This window comes from Nyctereutes procyonoides, unplaced genomic scaffold (assembly GCF_905146905.1).
Source record: "Nyctereutes procyonoides isolate TBG_1078 unplaced genomic scaffold, NYPRO_anot_genome, whole genome shotgun sequence".
Lineage (NCBI taxonomy): Eukaryota > Metazoa > Chordata > Mammalia > Carnivora > Canidae > Nyctereutes > Nyctereutes procyonoides.
The window spans coordinates 4,176,079-4,188,232 of record NW_026575135.1 but is presented as its reverse complement, the minus strand read 5'-3'; the positions used below and the strand labels follow the sequence as shown (position 1 = coordinate 4,188,232).

At 59.8% G+C, this 12,154-nt stretch overlaps 1 protein-coding gene across 1 annotated transcript in view; it reads left to right on the top strand.

Annotated features, from left to right (window-relative positions):
- PAPPA (pappalysin 1) overlaps positions 1–12,154 on the top strand; it is a 239,259-nt gene that overhangs the window by 196,437 nt on the left and 30,668 nt on the right. Inside the window, exons 18-19 of the mRNA XM_055301662.1 lie at positions 6,219–6,366; positions 10,833–10,942. Coding sequence (XP_055157637.1) covers positions 6,219–6,366; positions 10,833–10,942 — 258 coding nt within the window. The remainder of the gene's footprint in view (positions 1–6,218; positions 6,367–10,832; positions 10,943–12,154) is intronic.

The following is a 12,154-nucleotide window of genomic DNA, read 5'->3' as shown; positions in this document are numbered from 1 at the left end:
CAGGTCTCCAGGATCAGGCCCTGGGCTGAAGGCAGGTGCTCAACCGCTGGGCCACCCAGGCTGCCCCGTGCTGTCCCTCTTATCCCTGTGACCTACTCCCTCCATAACTGGAGGCCCGTACCTCCTGCTCCCCTTCACCCGTTTTGCCCACCCCTCCACCCCCTTTCCCTCTGGCAGCCATCAGTTTTGGGAACTCTTTCTCGAAGCCCCTCCCATGCTGGGGCGCCGTACCCCTTCCTCGGGTCCCCCTAGCACTGGCCACACTGCGCTGTGATTCACCTCAGGCGCCCCCTTCCCCAGGCTGTGACGTGCGTGACCACCTCTTTCGTCGTCCCTGGGTTTTCAGCACTTGGGACAGTGCCAGGCCCCAGGTAGGTGCTCGGGGCTGTCCCACCCTGAGAGCCACGGGGACCGGCCAGGACAGTTTCCTCCTCCTCCACATGAGGAAAACTCACACCCGGAGAAGTCACCCAAGCACCCAAGGTGACGCAGCTGGTGCTGCCTGCGTCAGAATTAGAATCTGGATCCCCACCCCCTGCCCAACTGCAGACGGACGGAACCCCATGGACGCCCCCGGAAAACCCCCCGTCGTGTACCCTCTGGGATGTCTGCGGACCCACATCGCTCCCGCCCTTGCCGCCCGGGGAGAGCAGTCAGTGCCGGGACAAGCAGAGGCCGGAGATCACCGTGGCCTCACGCAGGCTGATGGACTTCCTTCCCCCTCCCTTACATAAAACTGTTGCTAGCGGTTACCCGAACTGCTGAGCCAAATACTATTCTGGCCGCGGTCATGTTATCAAACTGAAACCCAGTCTGCCTGGGGCCTGCCAAGTACCTTTCATGGCCAGTTTGTATTTAAAGGAGAGGAAAATGTAAATTTATCAGACGACGCAAGCAGTTCTGTTTGGCAACCGGCGGGGAGGCTAGATGCAGAGGAGCAGGGTATTGCTCGTCGGCTCAAAGAATGAGGGGACGTGTGCCAAATGGGCTCCTAATACGATTGACGCTTCTGGTTTGTGCCGAAAATGAATTTCCTCTACCCTCAGACCAGCGCCCTGAGAGCCAAATCTAGTATTCACCTCAGATCCCCTCTTGCTGCCTGTAAACACAGCAGAAACCTACGGCCCAGAGCATCTTGAATTCAACAGCTTGTATGGAGCTGGAAGTCTCTGCTTCCCAAACAAGTTCCAGATCCTGGCAGCAGAGGACAGGGACTAGTGTAGGGGAAGTTCGTGTCCTCCCTCCCACCGCCACTAAAAGCAAACTGACAAATGAAACTCCGGTTCGTTTGTTCCTGAGGAGCCAGCATGATGCTGGATTTGGACCCTGAGTTCGAATCCTGACTTCACCGCTTCCCAGTGGGAGGACTCGGGACTCGGGCAAGTTGTTTACCCCTTGATGCGTCAGTTGTCTCCTGGGGGCGGGGTGCACATAAAACCTGGTTTTATGCCTCCTGGTTTGTCAGGATTAAATGAGGTCATGAGAGTACCACACGCCTGTGAGTACTCCCTTGAAATTGTGCAGTTTACAACCTGTGCCGCCATACACGGCAGCCCTGGGGAAGGCACAGATGAGCTAGCCAGCCTCCCTTTAAGGTCACTTCTAGTGGAGAGGATCCCCGATGCTCCATGTGGGCTCCCGTGGAATCTAGAAACAAAGGCAGTGGCTTCAATGTTACCCGTCTGCGGGCGGCTAGCCCCAGAATATCGGAGAAGGGGGCATCCATCCTGCATGAAGCCATGGTGTGGGGTGGGGAGAGTGGTATGAGCCACGGGGAGACCCGATTTATGGCACAAATAAACCTGTACAGCATACGGCCTCTCGAGACTAGTAACACCCGGTAGAACTCTGTGCGGTGATGAGCGTCGCCCCAACGTGTGGCGGCCACCGGCCACATGGGCCCTGGGGAACTGGACACGTGGCTGGAGCGACCCAGCCACCAAGGTTCACGCTCTCTTTAATCTCAGGTGGTTCAAATGTAAATGCCAAGAGCCGCGCTAATGCAGCAGCCACCTCACTGGGCAGCTCGTGACTGTCTAGTGCCCTCAGTTCTAGAAACTAAGCCCGAGAACCTCGGTGGCAACAGCTTCTTAGCTTCTGAGTGTGGCCGGGCGACCACACAGGTGCCCCGGACTTTGTCTCATTCTGACAGCAACAGACCTTTGGAAAAGAAACTAACGTCCCTCCACCCCCCACCCCCACCCCACCCCCATCAGGGAAGAGGTCTTGAGGCTAAGTTGTTGCCCATGGTAACGAGTGGGTGGTGGTGTTGACGGCTCGGAGCCCTGCTCTTCCTACGGCGCCCCAAGCATTTCCAGGGCAGGAACTCCGTCCCCAGACAGCGGGGGAGAAGTGCTCATTGTCCCAACATTTATTTGTTCATTGATTCATTTTTATTTATTTTCTTCTAATTAATTCATTTTTACATATTTTTAAAATTTATTTTATTTTTTTAAAGATTTTTTAAAATTTTTATTTATTTATGATAGTCACACACACAGAGAGAGAGAGAGAGAGGCAGAGACACAGGCAGAGGGAGAAGCAGGCTCCATGCAGGGAGCCCGACGTGGGACTCGATCCTGGGTCTCCAGGACATGCCCCGGGCTGAAGGCGGCGCTAAACCGCTGAGCCACCCAGGCTGCCCATTTATTTTTATTTTTATTTTTATTTATTTATTTATTTATTATTATTTTCTTGCCCGTGTTTTTTTTAATTTAAACTCAATTTGCCAACACCTAGGGTAGCGCCCAGTTTTCCTCCCATCAGGTGCCGTCCTCAGTGCCGTCCCCGGGTCATCCCACCCGCCCCCCAGCTCCCCTTCTGCAGCCCTGCGGCTGTTCCCCAGAGTCCGGCGTCTTTAATCCTGCTCCGATGCTCCTGAGCTGCCCGGTGATAGATTCCTCGGGCTGGTTCCACGGGAGGAGCACGGGGAGGGGTGGCGGATTTGTAGGTGCTTAGGGGAGCACGGCCCGTGGGAGATGCCTGCACAGAGGCTGCAGCAGCAGAGCCACGGGCTAAAGGTGCTTGTGGACCAAGTGACACCCTCAGTGGGGATTTGCGGCGGCTCCGCGGGAGCGGGACATGAGAGCGTGCGGGGATCCGTAGTGCGCCCAGGCTTCCTTGGGGACCGCAGAGGTGGCCTTTGTGCGGCCACAGCAGAGTCGTCACAGCCCACGCGGAACGTGCGGGGCCGGCGTTCGAATCTCCGTGGCGGCGCGTGGGGCCACGCTCCCAACCGGGGCACCAGCACCGTTTCAAAACTCGCTTCTTCGCTTCCTGGCTGAGCCTCAGTTCCTGAATCTGTAACACGGATATAATTTCTACTCTACTGTGTCGCTAAAAGGATCTCTAAATGCCTGTAAAACCCTTGGCGCGTGATGGGTATTTGATAACACGATGATTATGTGCCTTTCACGCTCGGTGGGCCTGTGTGACTGATGAGAGCTTGAGAGAGCCCTCGTGGTTTTTTACAGACGGAGTCACAGGCGCGGAGAGCACGGTGTTTTGCTGAGGGATGCTCAGCCCTCTTGGAAGAGAGCTCAGCCCGGTGTGCAGAACTGTGCGATCGGAGCCAAGCGTACCCGGCGGGCGCCTTGCCCGCGGGTCTTCGGGTCTCTCAGGTTGCATCTTCAATGTCAGGTCCTCCGTGGTCACACGAGACTTATCATCAGTGGTTAATCCTGAGGCTCCGTACTGGCTGGGAGGCGAGCCCTGAGGGCACCAAGATCTAGTCCTGGAGGAGAGTTTGGAAATCCGGAAGGGCTCTGGGAAGTCTGCTGTGCAGAGGGTACAGCAAGGGCAAGGGTGTGCAGGTGGGAAGCAAGGAAAGCGTGCAGGAGAGACGAGCTAACCCTGAGACTAGACGGAGCGAGAGAGGGGGACAGACGTGTTATCCTGGAGAGCCAGCCCCCGCGGCGGGCCTTGCTCGGAAGGCCGAGGCGTCTTCGCTGAAGGATGCCACAGCTTTTAAAAGCAGATTTACTCAGCACGGGAAAGTGCCTGATGAACTGGGCAGGAGGGAGGGAGGCTGGAGGCAGCAAGGCCAGCGCCTCTGTGCTCCCGTCCTCTTCGGTGGAGCCTTGTACGGTGGATTTCTCCGCGCTGAAATTCCCTGAGCAGATTCCAGCTAGTTCTGATACGTTCTCTGCTGCAAACCGAGGTCCCCCGCCAGCTCTGGCCCACGTACTGCTGAGGTCTGCAGCCCTTGGGGGGCTGGAGGCCAAATGCATCATAGGCCCAGGCCAAGGCTCCAGGAAATTGGGGTCAATTTCCTACTCCCCCGAGGGCCCCACAGAATCATGGGGCCCGGGGCCTGGGGATCTGGGAGGGAGAGCCGGTTCTCTGAAGCCGGACGAAGCTGCCTAACCCCTCCCTGAGCTCACACGGGACCTCTGGGGGCGGACTTTGCAAGACGTCCCACAGCTGCATGCCTGGGATGGGCCACCCTTGTCCCGTGGCCACAGAGGCTTCCACTGCAGTTGGAAAGGTCCACGAGAGGCCGAGAGAGCCCCCCACCCCCTCTCTTCTGAATCCTGTCTCCCTGCAGCTGTTTTCTCAGACAGGGGAGCTTTGGCCTGCATCAGCCCTTTTGGAGAGTGGATTCATTCCCCCCCGCGCGCACCCATTCACGGAGTCCCCCATTCGCCTCATGCACCCATGTCGTCGTGGGCTCACTGGTCCATTTATTCCCTCCCCTGCACGTTCACTGGTGTCCTTGCTTATGGAACAAAGTCACCCCGTAACTCTGCCTATTCACCGCATCCTCTGTGAAGCACATTGCTCTCGAGTGAGCAGAAATCTCTACCGAGTGGTCAGGACGTGTCACGTGCAGTGGGAAGGCCCCGATGTGGGGGTGAGTGGGGCACCATCTTGGGCCCCAGGAGTTCATCCTCTGGGTAGGAACGGATGATAAAGAGGCAGCGCGTGTCAGAGACCTCACGGCAGTAGGCTCTGCACCGTCACAGCGGCATTAGGACAGGGCGGCCCGTGCCACGCAACGCGTTCGGGCGGGGAGGGAAGCGCAGCAGCCCGAAGGGGCACGGGGGCAGAGGCACAGCTGGGGGAGATGGCACGGGGCGCATTGGAGGGTGCAGGTGATTTAAACCAAAGTCCCAGGTTAGCGGCGATGCTGCAGGGAGCAAAGACATGGAGGATGAGCCAGAGTTCAGGCCGTGAGGACGCTGGAGGCGGGAGTGTGCGTGGAAGCTCAGCCGAGGCGTGGTTTTGCACCGGGGCGGCACGCTCAGCTCCTCCGGCCTCACTTAGAGTTTCTCTTCTTATCAAAAGCTTGAGAGAGGGAGAGGATACACAGCTTGTTCTACGCTGGAGAAGCCGCGGCCCAGACCCCCCACCCCGTGCTTCTCCATCCTCAGGGCGCAGAGCCCGAACTCCATCCGCTGACACTGAAGGCTGCAGCGGCATCCGCCCTACCCAGGAGCTCTCTGCTGCTTGCTGCACTTCCTTGCACTCGCACGTCCCCTTTGGCCTTCCAGAAGGTCTTTCTAGCCCTTTTCTGCCTATGATTCTATGCAACCCTGAAAACTCTTTTCCATATATGGCTCCTCTACAGGGCTTCCTCCCCTGCTGGCCCCGCACAACCCATCCCTGTCCCCGGTCCCCGCAGTGCTGCCCCGAGCACAGTGGCACGGACGGACGTGGCTGCCGCTCACATGCCTGTCTTCCTCGCTCTCCCTTTGGACCCCATGGAGCTGGGCACCGACTGGGCACTAAGAAGGGGTGCTTGGTTCAGGGGCCGTTCCGAAATACCCACAGAGCTGGACCTCCCGTTACAGTCGCAGGCTTTGAAAGGGGGACGCAGAGAGGAAGGACCCTGCTTGCGAGCCGCAGGCGCCCACCACCTTCAGGAGGCCAAGAAACTGCGTGGTGCCCATTCTACAAAACAAACCCTTTGGATGGAGATCTCTGAAAGAGTTCAAAGCTACAATTCAGGAAACATGGGAGTTAGGCTCCCTGGGGAGCTTCGAACAAGTTTCTTCCCGCGCTGCGTCCTCAGTTTCCCCATTTGTCAAGCAGAGATGTTAGCAGTGCCTCTATTTTAGGGCGATTGGGTGCCTACCGTGGTGAAGAAATTGTTTCTGGAGCACTTCTGGGGCTCTGGGGAGATGAGGAACTGCTTCCTCTTTTATTTTGAGGGGTTTTGCTATGTGGAGGGTGGCGCTCCCTCTCGGTCGTCCTGACTGTTCTTCTCTGGTGCTCAGGGACGCGGGAGCAACATCATCCACTGCCGGAAGGATGGCACTTGGAGCGGCTCCTTCCACCTGTGCCAGGAGATGCAAGGCCAGTGCTCGGCCCCGGACCAACTCAACAGCAACCTCAAGTTGCAGTGCCCGGAAGGCTACGCCATAGGTACAGTGGGTGCGCGAGGGTGGCCGTGGGAGGGACGGGTCCTGCTGCGAACCCGGGGCCAGTGCCTTGCTGGGCAGCTGAGCACCTGTAGCCCGTGAGGCCCTGAATGAGGGAAGCAGAGATGAGAGAGATCGGGTCCTGATGGGAGGCCAGGTCCTGTGCTCCCAGAAAGAGACCTAAGGGCACGAATGTTGGAGAAGCGCCGGTCGGTGAGTGCCGAGGGTCATGCGGGAGTACAGAAAAGCCGGCCACGGTGTCGGGGGACACAGGAGCTCCGAGGATGAGGGGTGCTCATGTAGGGATGGGAAAGAGCTTGTGGGGCAGGACGTGGCCATCCGTCAAGGAGCCCCGTATGCCCAGGGAGGGAGATGTGAAAGCACACATCGTGTTTTGGAGAGCAGGAGGGGTGGGGTGTAGCTGCCTTTGTTAATCCTAAATTTTGCATAGCACCCCGCGTTGGTGAGCACCTCCTGGGGGTTGGGCCCTGCAGGGAGCACGGAGCGCGGCAGAGGTGTTGGCTCTTACCTGCTCAGTGAGCTCTCACGGATGAGGACACTGAGCGCTGACGGGGTAACAGAACGAGCCCCGAACCCGGACGTCTCTCTTACTCCGAAGCCCGAGATCTTTCCCTGCCTGGCACCTCGGTTGCCTCCAACTGAGAGGATAAATAGCGCGTTCAGAATACTGTTTGTGTGGCGAGCGGCTGGCTCACAAAGTGCTCACAGTGAGGGGAGACAACCTGCGGTTTGGTGCCAGGGATTTGCCTGGTTGGGACCAGGCGTCTGGACAGATGCATTAATCACAGGCTCTGAGGCTTTCTGGGGAACTGGGTGTGCATTGAGTGTGACCTCAGTTGAGGGCGGCGATGCTGACCTCTGGGGCCGAGTCCCTAATTGACCATGATGAAAAGCCCAGGGAATTGGATGTTCTTTCTCATGGCCGGTGTGATTTATGGGATAATCACCAGGGATGTCTGGAGCAGGAGGTTATCATGCGCACACTCACTCCCAGTCGCACAGAGCCAACCAGTTCTGCACCCGGCAAAGCGGGAGCTGTCACGTCTTGTCCTGAAGCGAGGCCTGTGGTGGGGTGGGGTGGGTGGGGGAGCGTGTGGGGCCTGGCCACCCCTTTTCAGAGATGGAAACACGGAGCCTGAGAGTGCACGTCCGTTCCTCACCTAGCGTAGGACTGCGCACTCCTACACGTCGTCCAGAGCACCTGCCCCGGGTGAGCACACCTCCAGGGGCATGGTTTGCTCTCTCCGAGGATTCAGAAGGTCCTTTACGTTCCCACAGAGCCACCGATCCAGAGGACCCCGGCCGGGATGCTGCAGAGAGGCGGCTACCTTGTGGGGTCCGTCAATACACGCATTCCGGGGGGTTGGGGCCGTAGGCGCAGCAGCCGGTCACGCCGGGCGCTCCACCCCAGCCCCCAGGTCGCCGCGGCCTTCCCTCCGTCATTCTTGTGGGGTGGCTCTAGACACTTCTATGTCCGTGACGAGGTTCCTACCTCCAGGTCGGTCAGGATATACACTAATGAGTATTCAGTGACACTCATGACTGGCATTAAGTGGCCCTGGGGGGGGGTAGGGGGAATGTTGCTTAAGTGACTTCTATTTAAAAAAAAAAACCTTATAAAAAGAGATTTCCTGTGTGTCTAGATCCATGGCACATTCAGATATGTGCACACGTGCAAAAATAAACACAAGCACAAATGTTTAACAACCACACAGATATCCAAACACACACATCATAAACTCATGCCCGGCGTGCACGCAGGAGAGTCTGCACAAACCCACCACCCAACACACACGGAGCTGCACACCACGCACACACACGCGTGACATCACACGCATGTCACGAGCACAGACACGTCTCATGCTCCGAAGCATGTTATGTACACGGAGAGAGTACAGAAGGCAAACAGGGCTCACACGCATGCACACAAATACGCCCTGGGGCCACCCTGTACCTGCACCGCCTGCACACCGCCTGTCACAGCCGCACACGGCCTGGCCCTCCGCTCGCCTGGCCTGAGGCAGGCGGAGGGGTGGCGGGAGCATTCCTTTGCCCACTGAGCTTTTTCAGGGTCAAGCAGAAAGGGAAAGAAGTCACTGCGACACCGGAACCTGAATGGCCTTCCCTGTCCCACTGTCCCCATTGCCATGCAGATGCCCCTTTGATGAAGATGGGTCCCCGGGGTCCTGGGGTGGCTGGGGGGCATGTGGGGGAGCTAAGAGGGCACAGGCAGTGTGGGACGCTGGGAGACAACCACTGGGAAGGAGGGAAAGCAGGTTGCACCTGCTGATCTCCGGGGCCCTCCCCTTCCTCTCCTCCCGGGACCCCCCCCCCGCCGGATCTGACCCCAGGCTGGGCCCCTCCCCGGGGAGAGCCCACCTCACTAAGCGGGGGATCTAATCCAAGGCCTTATCATCAGTGTGTGCGTCCCTTCCCGTGGGCTTGAGGGCTGGAGGACACATTCTGGAGCCCCCCAGGGCGGCCCCCTGTGGGCCCCTCTCCAGGCAGCACAGGCCAGCTTCTGTGGCAGTTAGGGGCCTCAGAAAGTTGCTCCTGCCACCCAGGCTGCCACCCTCCCTCCTCCTCCTGAGGAAGGAGAGGCAGGGGCCTGGTGAGATCACCGTCTGTAATGATGCCAGTTCGGGCTCATATATCACAACACAGCAGCCTGGTCCTAAAGGCCCAGCCCTGGGGGTGGGGAGGTGGGGAGAGCGCAGGGGAGGGAGCTGCAGGGACGGGAAGGGGAGACAGGGCTGCTGCCTGGGGTAGGCATGGCCTCCCGTGTTGACCATATTTTCCGCTTTGTCCCCCCTCTTGGGAGAAGATAGCCTTTGTCTTCTTTTCCTCCAAGGCTGCCTCTTGCTTTTGCAGAAGAGGAGAATTTTATCATCACAGCCTTGCTTCTTGCTCCCTAAAAACCCCTTTAGAGCTGACGTCATGACACACGCGCAACCCTGAGCTTCTCCAGCTGCTTAGTGACCTCCCTCCCTTGTTCCTGTCGCTCAACCTGCTGGTGTTTTCCCATCCGCCCCCCACACCACCCTCATTTCTTGTGTCTCCTCTCCCTTCCTTTCTCTTTCCCCTCTTGGGCTCCACCGTACCTACTGCTGGGCCCAGAAGGCAGAGGGACGTGGGTTCTCACTCACGGGCTTCTAATCGCCTGCTCGCTCGTAGCCGGAGCTCCGCGCCCTCCTCTAACCTGAGAAATGGGTGCGATGACAACCTGCCAGGCAGCGCTGCCCCTTCGGGAGAACGCGCGACCTATGGAAACCACCTGCACGGCCAGGTGGACCGGTGCCCCTTCTGGGCTCGGTGTCCCTGTGTTAAAGTGAAGAGGTTTTAAACGCTGTCCTAGATCATCCCCTCTTCGGTCCTGGTGAGTCTCTCAGACTGAAGAGGATGACAAGACGGCAGCAAGCAGGGCCCCGGGAGATGCCGACATACATGTGTGCGTGCGCACGAGGGGGTGGACACACACAGACCTCACACACGCGCACACGCCCCTGGAAGGGAGCCTTTAGAATGGCCAGTAGAGTAGAGCTGGCTGTGTGTTGTGACCTTAGTGTTCAAGGGTGGCCCTGGTGCTACAGCGGGGGGCGGGGGGGCTTCTTAGTGCATGAGTTGAAGAAGAACAGGAAGAGTGTGAAGGCGCAGGGCGGCACGTGTGCGAGTCCTGTGCAAGCGGAGAGGGAGGGCTAAGAGGCTGGGCTGCATTGCCGAGCTCACACGCAGGGGGCTGACGCTTCCTGGGCAGCCCCTGGGTGTCAGGCACCGGGCTGGGCTCCCAGACGAGCCCCCTGATCCCTGTCCCTCTAGGGCATCACTGTAAAGGCGGAAAGCCGGGCACAGGGCGGGCTAAGGTTGGCCCCGAGAGACTCGTCAGGGCCAAACACCGCTCTCACTCGGGTACAAAAATCAGGGCGGGCGTCTTTGGAAGATGTGAATCCGGCCCTGAAAAACGGATAGGCTTTGGCCTTGAGAAGGCAGATGGGGGTGATTCAGGGGAAGGGGCGAGTGGGAGCAGAAACGTAGAGGCACGGGGTTGTGGGACTCAGATGGGAAACCTAGGGCAACCCGGCCGAACCACCCGACGCATGAAGATGCTTGATGGGAGATGAGATTGGGGAGCCCACGGGAGCCCACGGATGCTGGGCTGGGGGATCACACTTTGTCTCACTCCTGGGGAGCCTTGGAATTGTCCTCAGGCAGCGGAGAGGCGTGGTGAACGGGTGCGGGGTGAAGGCGGCCAAGGGCGCAGGCTGGACTGGAGAGGAGAACGGCGCCGGGGAGGCTGCCCTGCGGGGAGTTCACTCCTATCTGCTGTCTTCACGGCCGGGATCGCCAGCTCCCCTGGGGCCCGGGGGCACCCGGGCCCACCCCGGGAGAGCTGCCCCTGGCATCGGGGGCCGGGGGAGCCGAGCTGCGGCTTCACACTGTGCTTCCCCGCAGGGTCGGAGTGTGTCACCTCGTGCCTGGACCACAACAGCGAGTCCATCATCCTGCCAGTCAATGTGACCGTACGGGACATCCCCCACTGGCTGAACCCCACACGCGTGGAGGTGAGTGACGGCGCTGTCCCCCGTGCCCCCTTCGACACTCACTGTGCCCTGGTCCTGCACTGGTCCTCTTGCATACGTTCAGTGGTCGACGTGTGGCACCTGTTCTGTGGGGTGGGCGCCGCTCGCGTGGCCCGCTCCCCTCTGCCAGGCTGTGCAGGGGACCTTTCCTTTACAGTCCGGGCATCATGACGACAGCCTGGGAATACGAGGACGGTGGTCCTCGGCTTAGGGGCGAGGATACGGAGACACCAAGGACACAGAGCGCAGTCGGGTCACGACCCCATGTGTGTCCAACCGGAGCGTGTGTCGGCCTGTCCTCGTACGGAGGGTGCAGCGTGGCTTTCCCAGAGCCCTCGAAAGGCCTTCTGCGTCCCGGGCCTCGATCTCCGCTCTGCTTCTCCGGCGCGTTACTTGTTTAGGGAGAACGTGATGAACACGTGATACGGGGACGCTACCACCGTTGATGAAACCCCACTGTGTTCGCGGCCCGCACGCAGCTCACAGGGTTGTCCTGACCTAGGAATCGCACGAGTGGGGGCAACGCCCACAGTCCCTGGGGCGCCCGGGGTGGGGGCTCCAGCCCGGGCCGAGGGCAGGTGCAGTGCTCCCAGGGTCCCGCTGGCATGGGCCCGCCACAAGGCTATGGGGGCTCCGCCTCCTGGCAGCCACCGTCCTTGCTCAGGTCCCCTTTGGGGCCGGCCGCTCCCACTCGCCTGGGTGTCACCTGGTCACTCGGTGGCCCTCGAGCTGACGCGGGAGCCCACTCTTGCCCTCGGGGCCAGCGCGGATGCCGGGCCTCATGCACCCATTCTGGGCACTGGCTCCTCCTGCAGAAGGTGAGGGGGGGAGGCTGTGTCCCCGTCGCGGCCTTTCTGCCCGGGCCGGGCCCGCCGTCTGCCCTCCGGCCGCAGATGTGCGGATGCGCAGAACCCGATCCGAGGTGTACTGTTTCCCAGAGGAGCTGAGGGCGTGATGGCGAGGCCTTACTCAGCACTCGGCCTGGGGGCTGGCGCTGGCCCGGGACCCCGCTCTGCTCTGCGCCCCATTCCTGCTCCTCCTCCTCCCTCCTCCTCCTCTTCCCCCACCACCCGGTGAGGTGCCTCGGTGCCTGGTCTCTAGCGCTTGTCCCCTCTGGGGGGGGGGACGTCTGTCTCTGCCCCATGTGTCTCTCCGCCCTCCCAAGAGCCAGTCTCCAAGTTCCACCTGGCACCC